At 39.9% G+C, this 22,390-nt stretch overlaps 1 protein-coding gene across 7 annotated transcripts in view; it reads right to left on the bottom strand.

Annotated features, from left to right (window-relative positions):
- The window catches only part of LOC103187169 (actin binding LIM protein family, member 2), a 159,918-nt gene extending 145,015 nt beyond the window's left edge, over nt 1-14,903 (bottom strand). For all 7 annotated transcript variants that reach the window (XM_042345385.1, XM_042345389.1, XM_007906553.2 and 4 more), the window contains exon 1: nt 14,484-14,903. In XM_042345385.1, the coding sequence (XP_042201319.1) occupies nt 14,484-14,496 (13 nt within the window). In that variant the 5' untranslated portion in view covers nt 14,497-14,903. The remainder of the gene's footprint in view (nt 1-14,483) is intronic.
- Nucleotides 14,904-22,390: the final 7,487 nt, after the last annotated feature.

The raw sequence follows: 22,390 nt of genomic DNA, 5'->3' as shown, positions 1-22,390 counted from the left end.
TCCTTTCGAAGAGACATTAAACTGAGGTTCCGTCTGGCTGTTCTGGTAGATGTTAAAGATCTTATGGCACTATTCGAAGAGAGAAGGGAGATTCTCCCAGTGTCCTAGATGACAATTCCCCAAATAAAATATCAGTCACTGACTCCGTAGCAGTTTATAGGACGTTAATAGGCACAAACTGCCTGCCGAGTTTTGCATTTTGGACACAAAATACGGTTTTATAATCAGTGAAATCTATCATCAAAAATCCTGGTATCAATAATAGTCATAGCTATGGAATTACATCAAGCCATGTACTTGTGGATACATATGGGATGGGCAGTAAATCAGTGTATCAACATTTCTTATCAGCATTAGTGACCATTTTAAAAATGTGTTCATTAATATGATTCTCTACTTTAGCCAATTGGAGAGTCAGCAGTACATTCCTCTTGAGTACTCTTCAATTCATAATTAAGGACTGTTAGCAAAAGGCTTGCCCTGCACGTTTAAAGAAAACTGAAAAACCAGACTCATTAACAATAGATCAATTAAGCCATCTCTTTGTCAGCAGTTGGCTGATGTTGCCTTGCCTTACAGGAAGTGATCTACCTCCCTGAAGCCTATTAAGCTTAGAGGGTTAACGTTTCCACACAAGCAAGCATTTGAACAGTGTTTCATTAGCTGATACAGCACATCTACTTAAGCCATTAAATCCAAATAGCTTCCCATTCATTGTGTATATCCCCAGGATACAGTGACGTCATTTTTGGTGAGTTTTTTTTNATTAGTCGCCTGCCAGCCATCCTTTCCCCCAACAATACATTAGTTCTGTTGTAAAATACAATGTATTCAGACTGGTGACGCTACACTTCACTTGTGGGGCAGCTGCTACTGTTAGATAGACTTGGATTTAGCCAAACATGGCTCTATTTCTATGTTGGTAGAAAGAACAGGTTTTCAATTGTCTGTAAACAGTTTGCTTGGCTATTGTCTTCAAATGGCCAACAGATGCAAATTAAATTAATTATTGAATAATTTAAATTCCTTGGTTGACGTGATTTCTTCCTGGAAGCATGTTACAGTTTGATAACAAGGAACCATTGTTAGCAATACAGCTCATATTTACGTTTAAAACTATCCATCATAACTGTTGTTTTAATATCTGGGAACAGCTAGTAAATAGATATAAATCTTATAATTTGGCTTATTGAGGAGTAAACACATCCAATCATATATATTAATGAGAATCCAATTCACAAATTTTTCAGGTGCAAAAATCCATACACAAGCTCACATATTAGATCTAAAATTATGGGTGAAATTGTCCTGCGTGTGATGTGATAATTATCACATCATTAAGCACTGAGGTTGAGGCAAGTTGGTATTTATTGATTGATCCATGTGTGTGACTCTTTCCCTCCCCTTCTCAACCTTAGTATAATGGTAGAGTCCAAAACTGCTGGTGGCTTCCATTTGAATTGTGGCTGTTTAGACCAAACCATTGCGTCAAAATCAAGGGAAGGGGAAGGAAAAGTATCACCCATTTAGTCAATAATTATCACCTACAAATACACCTGGTTACACTACTTCACTACTATATCCTGTGAAGCGCTTTGAGTCATCTCAATAACAAGTTGCATTTATATACTGCCCTTCATGTGGGGTTGCATTGGAGTGCTTAACAGTGGCAGAGTTTGACATGAAGAACATTACTTATGTGATGCTTTCCAAGATACCACCATAGTGATTGTATTCACTGAGTTGAGCCATGATCTAAGATCGGCAACTACAATAGTGGCTGTTTAAACCACTCATTCAAAGTCAAAGGGAGGGGAAGGAAAAGTACAACAACAGCATCATCAAATTACACTTGTCCTTCACATTGGAAAGACGTCCCAGGGCGCTCGACAGTCAGGTCAGCTTTTAGCCCAATAATGTCCGACAGCATGATACTGCAGGAATAGAGTGGTGCTTTGAAAAATCATAACTTGGAATATTTGAGTGATGTCAGACAGTCTATCTTACATCACCAGCACAACATATCACTTTTGTATAGTATTTTATGCATCAAGCAGGTGCCAGCCTGGCGTAGTTGGTAATACTGTCACCTTCGAGTCAGAAGGTTGTGGATTTAAGCCCCACATCAGGTTATTGAGCTCATAGTCCAAGCTGGCACGTTGGATAATATATCAAACTGAGGTGCCAACTGCCTCCTAAAGTGGATATCAGTTTATAAATACTGTAATTCATAAGAATATATGTACAGAGTGGGCAGTTTGAAATTGGCTGTGATGTGCTCTATGGTGGAATAGTTTGACAATATTCAATGTCAAGGCTCATGAATGAATGAATTACTTTTGAAAAGTGACATCAGGATACTCCCGTCATAAAACAGTTGTCTAGGTCTAATACCTCAGATGCTGCATGATAATGATACACAAAAAACAATGACTCTCTTCTGAATTATCAGATCACTGCCAACATGACTTCCAGCGCATTCTGCCTGCAGGCCAGGCACAATGAGCGATGTTAATGTCATTTCCTACATAGGAGGTGACGTCAACAGCAACCCAACATGTTGGAAGTCAGACTCTTTAGCGTGGGAAGCTAACTTATCAGATTGACACTCAATTGGACCCATTATCAACAGACCCCATCCAGCAACTAGAGATGCCTGTTGAGAATTTCCATGCACTTAAATGCTAAAAACATAAATTTTATCAATTAATCCTCATAATTCCATACATCAGGCCAGTTTGCATCAACCAATTTATTCTGCCTCTGCTTTAAGGTACAAAGAACCATAATGATATCGTATATTTTTTGCATTTGATCTTAGAGGACAAATTCAGGATTTTACAAGGCAAAAGAGACTGAATGATGAAATATTATTCAGAAACCGAAACATCATTTTTTAATAAATTTCTTGTTTGATTATTTATCATCGTTCTCAACTTCAAAAACAAATGCAGCTTCTGAAGCCACCTGGTTCGTGATATTTATCTGCTAACAGTAATTCTGGAACTCCATTTCACTAGGTGAGACCGCACCTAGAATATTGTGTGCAGTTTTGGTCTTCTTATTTAAGAAAGGACATACTCGTCTTAGAGGGGATGTAGCGTAGATTCACCAGGTTGGTTCCTGGGATGAGGGGGTTGACCTATGAGGATAGGTTGAGTAAACTAGGCCTATATTCTCTAGAATATAGAAGAATTAGAGGTGATCTTATAGAAACCTATAAGATTATTAAGTGTCTTGATAGAGTAGATGCCGTAAGACTGTTTCACCTGGTTGGAGAATCTAAAACTAGGGGTCATAGTCTCAAGATTAAGGGTCAGCCTTTTCAAATAGAATTGAGGAAACATTTCTTCACTCAGAGGGTAGTGAATTTGTGGAATCCCAGAAGGCTGTGGATGCTCAGTCCTTGAACATATTCAAGACAGAGGTTGATAGATTTCTAAAGGATAAAGGGATTAAGGGATATGGGAATAGGGCAGGTAAATGGAATTAGGTAGAAGAACAGCCATGATCTTACTAAATGGCAGGGCAGACTCGAGGGCCCGAATGGCCTACTCCTGCTCCTACATCTTATGGTCTTCCTGGGAACCTGTTCCAGACATTAACTGCCCTTTGGGTGAAGAAATACTTTCTGCGACCTGTCCTGAAATTGCAATAAGTCTGGAAATCTTCAATTGAGTAGAGAGGCTTTGAAAATTGTTCATTTGTATAAAACCTTACAAGTGCATTTGTTTCTGTATACTTCTCACTCTACTTCTTTGTGTTGTTCTAAAATTCTTTTCTGTTAATTGAAGCTTTACTGAATAAGAGTAGGTTAATGGTCCCTTCTGACCAAGTAGATGTCTGCCGTCCTCTATCCTGTACCATTAGCTTCAAGTCAGCCTTTGTCACACAAAGCTTACCAAAAAAAGGTAAGAATTGAAACTTGTGCATTTCATTTCAGAGTAGCTGACAAGCTTTTTTTAAATTGACCAAAAAGCTACTTAAATGTATATAAATGCGGGGGAGGGAGCAAAAAACAAGAAGGCATCAAGCAATTTACCTGGTTCTGTAATGTATGGGGGAAGAAAAAAACTGCAGTTGTGGTTGACAGAGTCTCATTGTAAATCTTTGTATTGCACTTTTTGACTGATGATGGAACTGTGTGATAGGGAAAGAATAAAATCACTGCCCTGAGGCAGCATAGTTTTTCATGATGACATTGTGTTCATGGGCAAACAAGAGTGTCTGGCATAAACTTGTTCCATGATCCGTTTGTACAAACAAAATATTTCACTTTTCCCTAAAATAAATTGAAGCTTGCAACTTACTTGCCTGGCAAAATAAATTGTACGGGTTTGCATTGGATACATTGTACATTCATCTGAATCACTGTACAGTGAATTGTTGATGTCAACCTTCTTGTTAGGGAATGCACATTCTGACTGGAAGGGAGAGAAAGGAGAGCCAACACCCTTAGGTGCTCTGAGTACATCCTAGTGGGTAGCTAAAGAGACACTTTCTCGGAGACTTAGAACATTTGACAGCTCTTTCTCTCAGGGAAGATGTGTAGGATTGGCAAATGATAGGAAAGGAAGCGGAGAAAACTAAAATAAATGACGGGGAACAAAAAATTAGATGTGTTGGACCACCTGTACTATTTGTCATCTTTAGTTTACTAACTTGTAAATATTAAAAATATTTGGATTTTTAAAAAAAAGAAGACAAGGCATGCTCAATACAATACAAAATTACATTTGTAAAGCGCCTTTCACATTGGGAGCACATCCCAAATTCAAGACATACTGCTTAATACTGTAGTCTTCTCAAAATGCAAGACTGAGTTCAAGCGATCGAAATAATGCATCTTTGAAATGTAAAAATGAAAATGCAAAAGATATCAATTAGATTATACACTTAACGAAAATCATTACAATGATCTATACCATTCTCCTGCCAAAGCACTTGCTGTGGTAAAGGTCAGTTTGAAGAGTTCCAGAACAACAACAACAACAATAAAATTACATTTTATAAATTACATCTATAAATTACATTTATAGAGCGCCTTTCACGTCGGGAGGACGTCCCAAAGCACTGAACAGTCAGGTATCGGGGCCTGAGCATGGGGGAGGGGTGGTGTAGGGGTGAGGGAAGGCAGAGAGGTGGGAAGGTGACCAAAGGCACGGACGAAGAGAATGCGTCTCAATAGTGATATCTTTTCCCTACGAACCTGTCCGCTCCCTCCATTCAGCGGGCTCCAGCCTGCTCCATGTCTCCCGCCCAACCATCGGTGGCCGGGCTTTCAGCCTCTCTGCCCCCACACTCTGGAACTCCATCTCACGGTCCCTTTGCCTCGCTTCCTCCCTTGCCTCCTTCAAGGCCGATCTCAAGACCCTTCTCTTCGATCGTGCCTTTGGTCTCCCTCACACCTCTCTGCCTTCCCTCACCCCTACACCACCCCTCTCCCATGCTCGGGCCCCGACACCTGACTGTTCAGCTCTTTGGGACGTCCTCCCTACGTGAAAGGCGCTCTATAAATGTAATTTTGTTGTTGTTATTGTCATCCTCACAACTTACTTTCCCACCTATCTTCATATTGTCCACAAATTTAGATATGTTAAGTTCTATTTCCTCATCTAAATCATTGATATAGAAGGGTGGTTGAGGTCAGGATGCTGGTTAAGAACAGCTTGATACAGGGTAGGCTGAGTGACAAAGGGCCTTCTTCATCTGAACTGATCTTGTGACTTTTTGACTAAAAATGCAATCTCACTTTGAAAAACAACTCCAGCAGATATGTAGAAACGACCACAAGTTGACATAATAATAACTTTAATAAAGAATAGAGATCAGTGAGTTGTCAAATGTAGTTTAAAAAAATCACCTTTGCACAACAGTTAAACAAAGCATCCTGAAGATGGTGGTACTTATTAATGTTTATGGCAATGCCCATCATTTTATGGCCTTTGTAAGTCATGCTCTAACTTAAACATGAATCACACTTTATTAACATGTGGTTCATACTTTTATTATGAAGTCAAATACTACTGCGTACCCCAAGTTAAACCTGGCATCTCATTTTCAAGATCCTAGGACCTAAATGTTTGCTTTATTAGAGAAGGTAATATTGCTAAATGAATATGTTCCTCTGATCAGGAAATGGGGCTCTATTGGAATAAATCGGGTAAAGATGATATATTGCAATCCAAAAGTGCTAGAAGTGAATCTCTTTCCTCTTCCCCGCCACCACCAATGTTCTCAATAGTGATATCTATCAAGCCAGGTCTGTAGTAATGAACTTCCAGTTCACAGATCTCAGTTTTCAATTTCCAGTTTCTGGAATACTGGGTGCTTTTTACTAAATGAAAACCTCTGAGTCTCACATTAACTAGGATTCAAAAGCAGACATCCACAATTCAAGCCAATTCCAATTTTATGGATCATGTTTCACAATGTTGCCATTGAGAATGCCACGCATCAATTGCATCCATATAGATTTGATGTGATCAATTTTGAATGTGCAACTAAATTGGTGTTGGATAAGCCACAGCCAGACGGTCAGACCCTCCATCATTACATTCTCCGCATTGCGCAGATTGTTTATTGTGTGTCACACCATAAACTCACGGTATCCCAGAAACACACTACAGTGCTTCAGCACTGACAGACTCGCTTCTTGCAAAGTGATGCCAGTGTCACTTCCTGTGCATAGTTCACATGCGTGGTGCACAGGTCGGGACATCACCATTTTATATTATATCCCACCACCAGATTACAACTGGGTCTGACTATGATTGTGGGCCTTTCTGGTCACTTAATAAAATAATTTGCATTGAATACTTTGTTATAATGTGAATACTGCACTTTTGTTGTGTAAAAGAACAAATTTGGAATATTTTCTGCTGCTCCAATACTTTGTTACTCTGCTACTGTTTTATTAACTACAGTTTTATATCTAATCTTTACAGCTAAAATCACTTTTGGGGTGTTCAGTTTGCTTGGATTTGAATTCTTGTGTCTTTTATCCTTTAAACCCTGAATAGTGATATTTTGTAGTGAAAAAAGGCAGTAATTTAATTGCAAATTGTAAGCAACACTTAAAATAAAAAGTGCCTTTGCTCACAGCCTGTTTTTGCCCTGCCAGGCAGTTTACAGAAATTACTCCATTTGCTGATTTTTCAAATATTAGGCCAAAGATTACACACAATCTTTATTTTGTAACAAACTATGATTGCAAAGTTCTGCAGATGAATACTTCTACATCTTTGGGGGGGGGTTTTCCAAAATGAATTAGTTTTTTTTTAATATAAGAGTTTCCAGAAGAGTAAAAGTCTTCCAACCCTTTCATATTTAGTTTTGTGAATTTCATTTAGTCTGACTTGAGTTGGTAAACGCATATATTCATAGAATTAATAGACACTGAAATATAGCTGTATCTTTTAATATACACATACATGATAATGATGTGACATTCTTATTCTATTCCCTAATCTTTACCAGCCTATTAGTAATACAAATACAGAGCCAGTGTTCTATAGATGGTAGTCAACTGTGAAAACCCATTGGCGTATAGTCACAGTACTGTGAGCTAACAAGTATGAGATCAGAACCTTTGCTGAAAATACTGTAGATGCTTAAAATGTACATCTATGTCAGATAGCTTTCAGCTGTTAGTTGCTGACAGAAATCATCCTCTAAAAAGAACATTGCCATTCTCCCCCCAGTGAGGAGCTGAATGATAACAGGAATAGTGTTGAATTGCTTAAATCAAGTTACTACAAGTTATGGCAATGCATAGTGCTCTTTGTAATTAATCTGCATTCTCAGCCACATAAACAAAATTGCAAAATTAAGCAATGCCTTCCAGCAATTCAAAACAACTACCACCAATTTTGGCTTAGAAACAATTTAAACCATTTTTAGCATCTTCTTGGCTCAGTTAGTAACACATATTTCTAGAAGATTGTGGGTTCAAAGCCCCAAATTGGGAGCTTGTATTCTAAACTGTTAGTAGAGTTTGAGGGAGTGCTACACCCCTGGAAGGGTATTTCTGATAAAGATTTAAATTAAATGTCCTGTCTGCCTGTTCAGGTGCACGTTAAAGAACATGTGGTACTATTTATAAAGAATCGTTGTTTCTTCCGTTGACCTGGCCAACAAACCTCAATGTTATTTAGTCAGGCATCCAACAACTGTGGAATCTTCCTGGCATGTTTGATCAACAGACACATTTTTTGACATGATAAAATGGGAGTTTCTCTCAGTGTCCTGGCAACAATCCCCCAGATAAAACAGGCTGTTTATGGGACATTGCTGGGTGAAAATTGCTTGCTGTCTTTGCTGATATAATAGAGACACTACGTTCCATGGCAAATGCTGAGAAGATGTTTGAGATAATTTTAAATGTGATAATACACTATCAAAGGCAAGCATTATTATAATAAGTGGATACAAAAACAAGTTATTTTTCGTGTTCTCCAGAGATGAACCAAATTGTCCTCTTACAAGTACAATACCACTTCAACTAAAGCCATTCTTATTTAATTAAAACACGGGTTTACCTAACAGTTAGTAACTTTGCTCCCTTTCTTACTTTTTTTATTGAATCATTACCCACCCTCTCAGCTGGGCCATAAAAAGATCCCTTGCTCATTCAATCTTTGACATAATTCTTTTAACCAAAAACTATGCTTGATAAAAAAATGGTTGGTGAATGGATATGAACTATAAATTCCCTGAGTCTTTTAGCACTTTCATGCTACAGTTTAAATATACATTTCTTGTAAGGAGCTTCCCTATGAAGATCACACTTGATAAGTAATTAAAAAATAGCATGATAGCAATAATTACAGTAGGACATGTGTCTAGATGCTGTAGCTTGTTGGAGCTTCAAAGCACAATATCACACCTTGGCAGATGTAAGCCTGCACTTGTTTGCTACACAGTCAAGTTTCACTCAGGCTGAGAACTTTCCCAAAGGGGGGGGTGGAGAAAAATCAGATGGGCAGTCAGCCCTGGGTTATTCTCCAACATAACTGAATGAGTGGTGATTCCCTGGGAGCAAGCCCCCGGCCAGAAACATTCATGACATGAGGAGAGCACAGAAAAGGAGGAAGATAATAATGAATAAAGTAGAAATAAAAAAGGCTCCAGCATACCAACAAGTATAGTAGGTTGTTTCACCCCAGGGAAGATGACTGAAGGGGCAGTCAAAGAGGAAGGTCTTGAAGGAGGTGAGGGAAGGGACAAGGCAAAGGTGCCATCTTGAACTTTGTATTTCACAAGAGACATTTGTAAAACAGGATGGAACCTGAAATAATTTTTAGTTATTTTAGTGTGAATATATTAATAAAGAAACTCTGAACTCTATCCCCAAATCCGTTTGCCTTGAAGATCACCTCCTTCAAGATCCATCTCAAAACCTTCTTCTTTGATAACTTCTTCAGTCATCTTCCCACCCCCCTGGCCCCTGCCCCCTTAGCCCCTGCCCCCTTAGCCCCCACCCCCTTGGCCCCCATCCCTCCAGAATCCAACCCACAGCTCAGTTGCAAACTCTCGACCATCCAAAATCTTGGGCCGTATGAGATTAATTCTGACCCAAATCTGACATTGCAAACCACTTAAAACTTCTCTAAATAGCTAAATTACATCAAAATATAGAGCACACCGTAATGTCTATTTTAAGCTCTCTAAGAAAAGGAAAATTGCACATTTGCAATTTACAGAACATGCAGGAAAGTAGGGATGCAAAATCAGCCCAGACAACGTCACCAAAACCAGAAAGCTACTAGTAATTATAGCAACTGCACATCCGTTACATCAATCCAGAGAACATCACTTATTCTGCAGCAATTTGACAGATTTATTTTCAATTGGATGCTCTATTTTACCACACATAAAATCCTAACACTGCTTTCCAAATGGTCAGTTGAAGGCAATGAAGGCTATGGGGAATTATTGCCATTAATCATGATCAAATACTCTGGGGAAGTGATGTTATCCAATTGTATTCTGAGGCTGAGTGTCCAAACAAAGATTTTATTTGTACCATGATCACCAATGTTTCCAATTCACTTATGATCAGCTGTTAATTATTCCTTGTTATGAGGAAACATTGTAATGTTGTATAAGAAGACCGTGATATTTAATCTAACGTGAGTATTATTGTTTTATTTAGAACCTTGGTGAAGGGCCAAATAAGAAGTCTGCTACTGATGCTGAAAATACTGTTGTAGAAAAAATATAATGATCCTTGCATTTGATAATAGTTCCTTTCATGTTATGAGGTTGGCCCAAAGCACTTCACTGGATATAATATAAAGTGGAGTCAATTTGCTACCAGCAATGTCCCACAAACAACCATGAAGTGAGTGACTGATTTTATCTGAGCTGTTGTTGGTCAGGACATCAGGAGAAACTCCATTCTCTTTTCAAATAGTGCCATGGGATCTTTAATGTCCACCTGAACAGGAAGGTGGGGGCTTGGTTTAACATCTCAACTGAAGGACAGCACCTCTAGCAATGAAGCACATCCCCAGCACTGCACTGGAGAATCATCTTAGACTATAGGAGTTCTAAGTTCCAATGTGAGGCTTGAACCCACAATCTTTTCACTCAGACGCTAGAGTGCTACCACTGAGCTACACTGACACACTGTAATATGTCAAGCAAAAATACTGTAATATCAAGCGGCTGCCATCACCAAGTTTGAGATTTAAAGACTTATAGATTGTATGAGAGAGCGAAGCTGTGAGGAGAAACAAGAAGTTGCACAATTGAAAGTCGAAGTGAAAAATTAGGAGACAAAATCAAAAAATCATTACACAAACATAGTGAGAAGGAAGAGTTTGAGAACGTAAACTGCATTGAAATAAATTGCGAAGCATACAATATAAAGTACTATTATGAAGGCAGCAATAGCAATCAAAAGTAAAGGTGGTAGCTGTTGATTAGCCTTGTGTGAATCAAGCAACTTTGTAATTGAGAAATAAAAACAAACACGATTATTTTTGTCCAATCAATGAGTATGGAAGAAATCAGTAATTATTCCACTGCACTGTGAGAATTAAGTAATGCACATTGTGGGTGTACCAGCACAAGAAAGTTGATGAATGTAGAGTAGAATCATCAGTAGGGTTAGATGAAAAGTGAAGATCATTAATATGGATCGAATATAATGCCTATTTATATAGGCATTAGATAAAGTGAGAAAGAGAAAAATCCTGGGGAATCAATGCGGGAAAGAAGGCAATTAATGAATTATCAACTACAACGTAGAGCAATTTGGGAAAGAACTACATAGCCACAACACAATCTGGGTTGAAGACAATGAAATGCTACAGTAATCTGTTGAAAATTGTACAGCAACTGCAATCTTTTTGGTAATTTCCAAGTTGATGACAAATGAGAAATCAAAATGTTCAAGGGGCTTATTTCAGAGATGTGAAAATCATCAGTGGAGTGGTCCATTCTAACAGTTATGGATTCTCTCAGAGCATCCGACATAATGGATAACATGAGAATTGACAACAACTTCCATAACTTCTGAAAGTACAGAGGTCATTTAAAAGACAAGAAGAATTGTTTCGTACAGAAATTCTGAGCCTGAGCTATTACCCCAAAAAGTGGAAAACTGGACAAGGTATAATAGGAACTGAAAAGGTGACACATCATTGGAGCTCTGTGAACAAAATGATTGTGGCTATTACCCTCTCCTGAGAATAATAGGAAAGATGCCATCAGGACAAGAAGCACTCTGGGACACTACACTGTGTGAGGGGAGCTATATAAATGCGAGTTGTTGTTGTTGTAGTCCTTATTTAGATCCAGAGAACTGAAGACTTGAGACAGAACTTGATACAAGTGTTAGGGTAGAACAGAAATTGAGTAATGGAGGAAGGCTCTTTGCCAAGGTCAGCAAAATTAAGAGTTATGGAAGGAAAGCAAGCCAAGTGACTGCTTAGGAGAGCTGGCAAATGAACCTTCAGGGTGTAATGGTAAAATTCACCAAAAATTCCATAGACAAGGAATCTTTGGCAGGAGATCTTAGAGACAATGGAGGACAAGACAACAGTTGGCATTTCTTTTCAATAAATGATCTTTTAGCAGGACCATACAGTGGGCTCACAGTTTTGACAAGCAGAGATAATGTTGGCCTATGAGTCAGCTATTCAAATACTCGTGAACATTATTATTAATTGTTGATCATTATATTCATATTAATCTGCAAGTGCCATTTAAAGCAGGGCGAAATGTTCAGCAAATTTCCTTACTTTCCTTCAGGTTTCCTTACCTAGCAGTAAGCAGGAACCCAGTGGTTAGTCGATTGGCAGATCGCTTTTCCGGAGATAATAATTCCTCAAAAAAAAATAATAATTTGGACACTCAATCCACGACTGTTTGTGGGACACTGCTGTGCGCAATTGGCTGCCGCATTTCACCCACAAATATACAGTCAATTCACTTTACAGTATATTCTGTGAAGCACTCTGAGATGTCTAGAAGACGTGAAAAGCGCTATATCAAATTCAAGGATTATTGTTGTTATGACACTAACTCATTTTTTTCTTACCAAAAAGTGTAAATAAAACAAACTAAAAATAAATAAAATAAATTCCAACCATTTTAACACCAAGTTGTGTATCAATTCCACTTTGAAAATGTTTGTGTGACATTGCTGTGCGCAATTGCTGCCTGTTTTTCCTACAAAATGTACAATCAATCCACTTTACAATATATTTTCTAATGCACTTTGAGATGTCTCATTGACGTGATTAAGGCACTATATCAAATGCAAGGATTATTATAAAATAGTGTACAATTTACATGACATGTTAGCACAGATTTAAAATCCAATACACTAAATTAATTAATGTTATGGTGCTAAATAAATGTAAACTTAAACTCATAACTATAACTTTATTTCCTGTATTGAGTTTGGGTCAGAATAACTAAAATTCATATTCGTAAAATAAAATTGTGCTGCAATTTTTAAACTTTAAATCCAATTGTTTGGACGAATTTGGATTAATTTGAAATGATAGAACCCAACTGAATACATGTTGAGAATTTTTTTTTAAATAAAGTCACCATTTTCTATCCAAGTAATATCCTATAATTCAGAGCAACCCCTCGTCGGTGCCTGGTGAAGATGAAAGGAGCCACTGAAGATAAAGGTCGACAAAATTTTAACAGGCAAACTTTCTCGAAGTGCAAAACAGTAAAATGATTTTAAAGGCCAATAAAGTGGATGAAAGATGAGCACGTAAAGCATCTTGAGACTGACTGGTTAGTGTGCAAGTGGAGGTCTGTCTAGCACGTTAACTGGTGCTTGGCACTTTCAATGCAACCTCCCTACCTGTGTGGACCGATCCAGCTGGAAAAATCAAACCATGCAATGCAGCGTTGCACCAGGTTACAGTCCTGATTCCCAAACCTTCGCTCATAATATGTCCCTGCAAACAATACGCCGATCTCAACGTGGGATCCGATTCACAACTTGGTGTGAAAAGGGGTTGGGATGTTTTTCTTGGCAGCAACATGTTAACATCTTGGCCTCACGTTCGCTGCGTCCACGTCTAAAAGTAATCTGTGCACATAATTGTGTGGGCGGGTTCATCAACCGCATTTCGAATTAATACACAGCTTACAGTTGTCTATAGTCTGTCTCGGTCGTTCGATACACTGTTTGATAACTGCTAATATTTGCTTTTACATAAATAAATAAATAATCCTTGCATTTGATATAGCGCTTTTCACGTCGGGAGGACGTCCCAAAGCGCTTCACAGAACACACTGTAAAGTGAATTGACTGTATATTTGTGGGCGAACGCGGCAGCCAATTGCGCACAGCAATGTCCCACAAACAGTCATAGATTGAAAATGACCAATTTATTATTGTTTTTGGTTTTTGGAGGGATTATTATTTTACCAGAAATCCCACGAAAAAGGGTAGATCCCCGAGCTGTGGGCAATCCAGTCTTGACCCCAACCCCACCCCCCCCCCACCCTCAGACGTTTAATCCTCTGCAGAAAACTCCGTGCCCATCTCTTCGCTATTCGGTTTCAACCCTGAACGGATTTAGGGGATTTTTTTTTCAAAAAATAATAATAAGGCAATAAATGTGAAACCTGCCCTGTTACGTTCACTCAGGCGTCTGGAGTGAACGTAACAGGGCAGGTTTCAGATGTTTTACCGTCACGGGATGACTAAACGGTTATCGTTACCCACAGCGCCTTGGGACGTCCTCCCGACGTGAAAGGCGCTCTCTGAATGGAATCTTGTTGTTGTTGTTGTTGCTGTCACTCTCGAACCTTTCGATGGTCGAAACCACTGATTTTGCAAAAGTTGGTCTAAATAGTGCTGCCTCGGGTGGCGATATTTTTGGCCAAAGCTAACGTCAGCCAAATCGTGCAACAACAACAACAACAACGACGACGACGACGACGACAACAGCAAGAAGCAGCAAACGATGGATATTATCAGTAAAAGGCGTTTTACTCACCACTGGTACTCATCTTCGACTCGATGTGTTTGTGGTCGGTTTCCAAACGGTAACTGTAAGGCTATTGAGAGCAGCTTTCACGCCCCTCACCTCACCCCCTCCCGACAGGAGTGTTTGCACGCAACGCAAATCAACCTGTTGCAGAGCTCAATGCGCAAAAAAAAACACGCACGTTAAAAGCCGGGAGTCGGGAGAGCGGAGTCCACCCTCACTGACCGCACCGAAATAACATGGTCCTGGGGACGGGATCCGGGAGTGGGAGTGGGAGAAGGGGTTGGGCTGGTAATCTGTGTGTGTGTCTATGTGTGTGTGTGTGTGAGTGCAATGCGATTAGTCCTCTCTCGTTGCTGGAGTCAGATGATATGATGGACACGAGCTGTCAGTCAGTCAGTCAGTCAGTGTTGAGTGCACTGCTCCTCTCTCTCTCTCTCTCTCTCTGGTCCTCTCTCTCTCTCTGGTCCTCTCTCTCTCTCTGGTCCTGTCTCTCTCTCTGGTCCTGTCTCTCTCTCTCTCTCTCTCTGGTCCTGTCTCTCTCTCTGGTCCTGTCTGTCTCTCTCTCTCTCTCTCTCTCTGGTCCAGTGTCTCTCTCTCTCTCTCTCTGGTCCTGTCTGTCTCTCTCTCTCTCTCTCTCTCTGGTCCTCTCTCTCTCTCTCTCTCTGGTCCTGTCTCTCTCTCTCTCTCTCTCTCTGCTCCTCTCTCTCTCCCTCTCTCCTCTCAGCCTCTGGTCTCTGGTCTCCTGCAGCCGCCGCAGCGCCGCTCTCCCACTCCCCGAACCCCACCCCCCGAGTCCGCACTGGCGGCGCAGGCGCCTGTGCGGCTTCGGGTAGAGGAGGAGATTGCGGAGAATCGGCCCCTTACAGTCTCTCCCGCTCCGCCCTCCGCTCCCTCCCGGTGTGTGGCCCCCGCAAGAGCCGTCAGGTGGGCGCGGCGCGGCGCGGCGCTGCAGCCCGGGGTCGGCTCGGCTCGGCTCGGCTCGCGGTGCCGGTGCCGCGGGGAACGGTCAGCGCCGCGTGTGCGTGTGTGTGTGTGTGTGCGGTTTGACGGTGACGCGCGGTGCGGGTGCGGTCCCGGTGCGGGTGCGGTGCCGGTGCCGAGGCGCTAAAGCGCTTGTGGGTGAATGACACGCGGGAGGTGTTGCATTGGCGGCGGCTGCAAAGGACCGGGACTGGAGGCGGTGCAGTTGATCCTCTCTCGGCAATTGATTTGGGATTAAAAGTGCGGGTGACAGGATTCCGGCCCTCACTCCGGACCTCACTCCGGACCCCTCACTCCGGACCTCACTCCGGACCCCTCACTAAGGACCTCACTCCGGACCCCTCACTCCGGACCTCACTCCGGACCCCTCACGCAGGACCCCTCACGCAGGACCTCACTCCGGACCCCTCACTCAGGACCTCACTCCGGACCCCTCACTCCGGACCTCACTCCGGACCTCACTCCGGACCCCTCACTCCGGACCCCTCACTCCGGACCCCTCACTCCGGACCTCACTCCGGACCCCTCACTCCGGACCCCTCACTCCGGACCCCTCACTCCGGACCTCACTCCGGACCCCTCACTCCGGACCGGACAGCACCGAGAACCGCTTCATCATCGCGGGAGCGATAAGGGCGACAGCGCTCAAAACACTGTAGGACTCGGATGTGCAGTGGTCACAGTGATGGATGTTACCAGTGAACGACGTTATAGATAAACGGTTTAAGGTTTTTCCCAAATCATAACAAACATCATAATTCAAAATGCCAATGTACACAACCAGGTACGTGCAAACTACAGTGTCGAATAAAACATGTTCCCATCCTATGAATCTGTGGCATGTGGTTGTGTCTGTCTCATTTGTATTCCATATTAATCTATTAGACCTTTCACCCCCCAAAAAAAAAAGTTGATTGACTTCATAGGGCAGTGCATTTGCTTAAGAACTATCTATGGTTTTCTATAATGCAAATCAAATAAACAATTTTGTTTATGTTGGACTTGTGGCCGGATACTGGATGAATAAAAGAAACTGCTGGAAATAATAATAATGATAATAATAATCCTGGCATTTGATATAGCGCTTTTCGCGTCTTCGAGACGTCCCAAAGCGCTTCACAGAATAATGGGAGCCTGGCAAAAAAATAAACAGCCAACGACTTACATTTATATAGCGTCCTCCACGAAGGGTAAAGGCTCTCTGAGTGTTTCAATGACGTTGGGTGTGAGGTAGAAAGGCAGAGGTGGGTGATGTGGCAGAGGTGAAAGGCAGTTTTGCTGAGGGATTGGATATGAGGCTGAAAGGAAAGCTGAGGATCCAAACAGACTGGTTCGGAATCTTTGAGAGCGTGGTCAGGGAGGTTTAGGAGATTTTCTTATAAGAGAAAGGCATTGTTTTATGTATGATTGAAAAACTTTTTGTTAGCTTGCAACCAAAACGTTATTTCCCAGAGAAAGATACAAGAAATACTTGCATATAAATATATATATATATCGTCTATAAATCACAAGTAATATTGGGGTGAAAATTCAACATTTTGTACTGATATTTTGTATTACGTTGTTGATTCCCGAAAAGTGATTTAATTGTTCCAGAAGTAAATTTTATGAAATTAATTTGAATGAAATGGTCCTATTTGTTTCGACAACATAATTACACTTATGAAAAATACAATGATATGAAGTGTATTGTTATAATAAAGCTCTTTATAAATAAAGCTTCTTGCCATACGATTTTGCTTATTTTAGGAATTGCAGGCCTGGCTCCAGGGGTAAGTTCAAGTACAGTTACAACACATTATCAGTCCAGCTGAGTATTGCTGCATCTTTTTCAATGATTCAAAGTGTGATTCAAATATTCTTCAGTGGCATACAATGTGCTCCATTCTCTTATTGTGCTACTGAAACGGGCGTGTGATTTTCAACTATGCGGGGAGTGGCATTTCTGGGTGATTTTAGAGTGTTAAAGTGACAGTTCACTGTACATTGTTCATTGCTAGGACTGCATCTCATTCTCTTAAAATAAGTGGTGCTAAGTGCTGCTATGTTTGAGGGTCTTGGAACTTAAAAATAAATTATTGTGGGAAGTATATTGAGATATTTTGATTTGATAAAAGACTGCAAATCTAACCATCATTTTTATAGCAGTATTTTATAAGATTAATATCCTTTGCATTTGATATAGCAGCTTATCATGTAGTCAAGGCGTCTCAAAGGACTTCACAGGATATACTGTAGAGTGGATTGACTGGGTATTTTGTGGTGAAATGCGGCAGCCAATTTGCACACAGCAATGTCCAACAAATAGCCGTGAAAGGTTGTTTTGCTGTAGCCATAACCTTTGTACGTTTTGACTATTTTCTGGAGCATGCTGTTCTTCAATTATGATCAAACATTTTCCTTACGTTTTCCGGTATGAATATAGATCAGTAGGCATCTGTGGGGTTTCCGGATTCCTTGATTATGGTTGTCCATAACCATTATTGTCAAGTGAAGTGAAGAATGTCAAGACATTATAGAAGCAGTGGGAGCATTCATAAGAGATCCTCTATTTATGGCATACACAAGTGAGGGCTCCACTCCAGATTCAACTGGCATTATATTGCCACATCCGCAATTCCAGGCCAGGCAATTTGAACTTATAAATCATGTTAACAGTATTCTTTGCATAATGTGAGTTCTTCATTCAGTTCAGTCACTAGTTCATTGCAGAAATTTTGAGTAACTGAAAAAAAATTAGGAAACTGTAATTGGCTAAGCTGCCAACTGATACTTGGTTTGGGTTCTTTTAGGGATTTTGATGATCAATTAAGTCAGTTAAGACTGAATGTAAACAGACATCACATCTGTTGGAAAATAACGAACTGAATAATACTCAAAAATGGGGAGTAGCGCACAGTATAGGGACTCCCATTTTGCTTCCTATCTAAAGCACTGCAGTTGGTCATTGTTTAGGAAATCTTGGGAGATTCATGGCCAAATTAGGTCAATGGTGAAAGTTAGATAATCGACAAATGTATTAGCATAGTAACTTCAGTCCTTAAAAAGTAATTATATCCACAATGATGTACATGGTTCTAAATCATGGATGTTACAGGTTGTAAATTGGTGCTTTAAAATGTGGGATAATTCTGATGCCCTCTGTGCCATGGACGTTGCCAGGAATAGATACATGCTGAACAGAGTGGAGAAATGTTAATGAGGAGTTACAGGATTATCATACCAAGATTGGCTTAAAAAAGGGCTAAAACATCACTGAACATTGATTGATTGGCCTAAAGGCTTTGGATGCTTTTGTAACATAAATAATAATTTTTTAAAAATTCTGCTTTCTATAACACTTTTTATAATTGGCAGTATTTTGCATTCTCTGCTGATTTTGTTTACAAAAAGTCAAATGTTTTTGTGAATTGTTGCAATAAAACATAACATAGGTCAATGAAATGAACATAAGAGTTCCTAATGGAATTTTTGTCTCTAGCTATCTAAACCATAATGACATTGTCACGGCTATAATACTTGTCAGCTGTTTCCAGCAAAACTACTGATTAATATTTCATTTCTTCGCCACAAAAATAGAATCATATAAATGCAATTGGTCTATTTAAGCAGAAACTCATCAATGTATTTAAGAGGAAACTTGATTCATACGTAAGCGAGAAGTGAATAGAGGGATATAGGAGAGGGTATTAGGATGGCTAGAGGCTCATGCTGAGTATAAGCACTGACACAGACTAGTTGGCCTAATTGGCATATTTCCATGCTGTATCATTCTATGTAATTCTATGTAATTTAATTGAAGAATTCAGATGAAACTAATGAAAGGTTGGCCATCGATGTGGATATGGATGTGTGTGTGTATATAGAGGGTGAAGCTTCGGTGGGAGATGAGGACAGAAAGATTGATGTAGATGGGACAAATTGAGGTTAACATTGTCCAAAACAAATATGTGTTTGCTGTATGTTGTATGTTGCCAGTAGATGATGAAGATCTTAAAGGAAAATTGGGAGGAATTTCAGAAATTGAGATCTTCAAATGAGGAGAAAGATCTATAGGAGTAAGGGGACAGAATAACAGGGGATTTAGAATGAAAGCAATGCCACTGCCACAGTGATTGGGGTGGAGGGTACAGTGTAATGACCCTGGAAAGTAGTGTTGTGGGTCATCCAAGTTTCAGTGAAGCCTGGGATAAGGGTGTTTTTGTGGGGAATAGACTACGTTTCTGGGGGAGATGGGAGAAGGAGAGTGAACAAATAGGGCTGAGTGAGAAATAATTCACTTTAAGGGCCTTGTGGCATGAAGGGGAATTGGACGGGTACAAAAGGAAGGAGGAAGATAGGTGAGGGGAGAATGAGTGTGGAAAAGAGAGCAAGGGAACATGGGTCATAACTTAAGTGACAGGCAAGATTGGACAGTTTTTTAATTTTACAAACCAGTACATATATAATATTCTTTTCCACCAACTTTGGTAAATTTACTAATTTTCTCAGATTACTCTTGTAGTATTTCTCCAGATAAACTACAATGAATGCTTAGATCTACAAGTGAAATTGCAATGAATTGTAAATCAGTGTGCAAACAGAAATTAAGTGTTCTGTAACCTGAGGCACAGTGTTCTGTTGATCTATGAATTACATCAAGTGTTGTTAACAGCTTCATCAACAACAACACCTTGCATTTATTTAGCACCCCTCACATCGGGTAGCCCAGAGCGCTTAACACTATTGACACTAGAAACTCCACTATTAAGTGGGATCCACTAAGTATTGATTATATATTTCTTGAACATTTAATTTAAAATGACCAATGTAAATTATGCAGAAATGATCACAGTTTTTATTGTAGCTATTGTGCTAATATTTACACAAGTTCATATAATGCAAGTTCATAAGCACACAGCAAAATTCAACTGGACAACTAAATAATTAATTCCCCGTGGTCTTTCTATTAAAAATCCAGCACTAAAAGAACTATACTCCTTAACAATTATATCCTCTATAGAATCTCCCTCTCTTCTGACCAGCCCAATGGACACTGAAGGATTTTATATTACATTATATACACTGCAGTAAAACACTAAGCTTTTCAGTTCGTTATGAATGGGTGTAGAGGCTCCAATTGTCCATGTCCCTGGAATAACTTCCTGCTTCCCAATGTGGCTCTGTCATGAATTGAAAAGAACAGTTTTCATAGCTGGCCAGAATGCTATTTAACCAAATTCCTTAAGGACTAAACTACTGACTAATCGTTTTCAGCCACTATGCCCCGAAACTCTGGAACACACTCACTCAATCCCTCCCGCCTTGCCTCCTCTCTCCCCTTTTTCAAGTCCTGCCTGAAGACGTTCCTCTTTAACCGTGCTTAAGGCCACTCTATCCCTCACCCGGCTCGGAATCAGGCTCCGCCACTGCTAAGTGCTCTGAGACGCTACTCTGCATGGAGAGCGCTATATAAGTGCAACTTGTTGTTGTTTATTTGTAAGTCTAGACAATGAATGTTGGCAAGTTGTTCAGTAACGTCATGGACAGTATTGTAGCCAACCCCAATTGTGTTCTCTTGAAACATCCACATGAGTGTACTTTCCATAAGGAATATTTGGAAGGATTAAGAGTGAGAAGCCTGGTTAATATTTTTTCCCTACATAACGCAAGAACATTCACCTAATTGTAGGCTTTGGACTGCAACTTATTTGGAAATATCAATTGGCAGCCATGTCCTCAGCCACTACATCCGAACCTCTGGAGCTGTCTGCCTGAATCCTTGCTCCCTTCTTTACCCATCTTCACCTGACGACTTTTCTCTTCGACCAAACCTATGGCCACCTACTCTTTCTCCCCACTCGGAGTCCAACAATGCCACTGTTAGTGCTCCAAGCTGCTAACCTGTATGAAGGACACTTTATAAATACAAGTTGTTGTTTTTATTGTATTGTTGTATACTTTTGGTTAGTAAGTATTCTAGAACGATGAGATGCTCTGCGCAACTTTGTCCTGCACCAGATATTGGGAGAATGTTGAATGTAGGCAACAATCAATAATATTAATCATTTCCAAATTTGGCAACTTTGGGATTTAAGATCAACCTGTTCAGATTAATCTTGCTTCTTACTCAATAGAACTTTTAGGTTTCTTCTACACTCTGGTAAATGACCCTAGTTAGATTCCCATATCCAAAACATTTTTTCTTATGTACTTTTCCTCTGCCGCATCGTTTTAGGGTCAAACCGTTGAATCATGCAGATGTAACCTTTTACATCTCACTGTTGAGCAATTTGTCTTCGAAAGGTTACCTCATGCATCTGTCACAAATACACATGTACTTCATCTAATCAGAATCTAAACTTAAATGTATTAAGATCATTTAAGTGATTTATTTGAGTTCACTATTTTGCATCTCAGAAAAAAGTGTACTCATTCATAAATTCATTATAGACCTGATGTTTTTCCTCATTGCTATCATAAAAATACTTTTGGAATAAAATGAAGACCATTTAAGAACCTTGTTTTGAACATTCATATAATATAGTTATTGTTGTAACAGATGGTGTTCTCTAGTGTTTCTGGATTCTGTCTTAGATTGATTCCCTGACAGAATCATGCACAATTTAATATAAATGAATAGAGGCAGCAAATAAATACAAATTGTAATACATCAGTAGGAGTAAGAAAACTGAAGTTTTACTCAGCATCCCGTCTGTGATTTCTGAATTAGAAAAATAGTCCAGTACTCATAGAGAGCAAAATTGGGATTAGTCTGGCACAGAGCTAGTCTCTTGACAATAATTATTTCAAAGGCAATCTCCTCCCTACTCAGAAGTATGCATCAATTGGATTTATTTAATCCATGGGTACGTTTATCCTTCACTTTTGTAACATGAGGTTTTAACAAATATTTAATTCAGGTTGATCAAAAGTCAGATTTGGGCGTTGTA

This window comes from Callorhinchus milii, unplaced genomic scaffold (genome assembly GCF_018977255.1).
Source record: "Callorhinchus milii isolate IMCB2004 unplaced genomic scaffold, IMCB_Cmil_1.0 Scaffold44, whole genome shotgun sequence".
Lineage (NCBI taxonomy): Eukaryota > Metazoa > Chordata > Chondrichthyes > Chimaeriformes > Callorhinchidae > Callorhinchus > Callorhinchus milii.
Note: the sequence above shows the minus strand (reverse complement) of the source record. Positions and strands in the feature narration are given on the sequence as shown.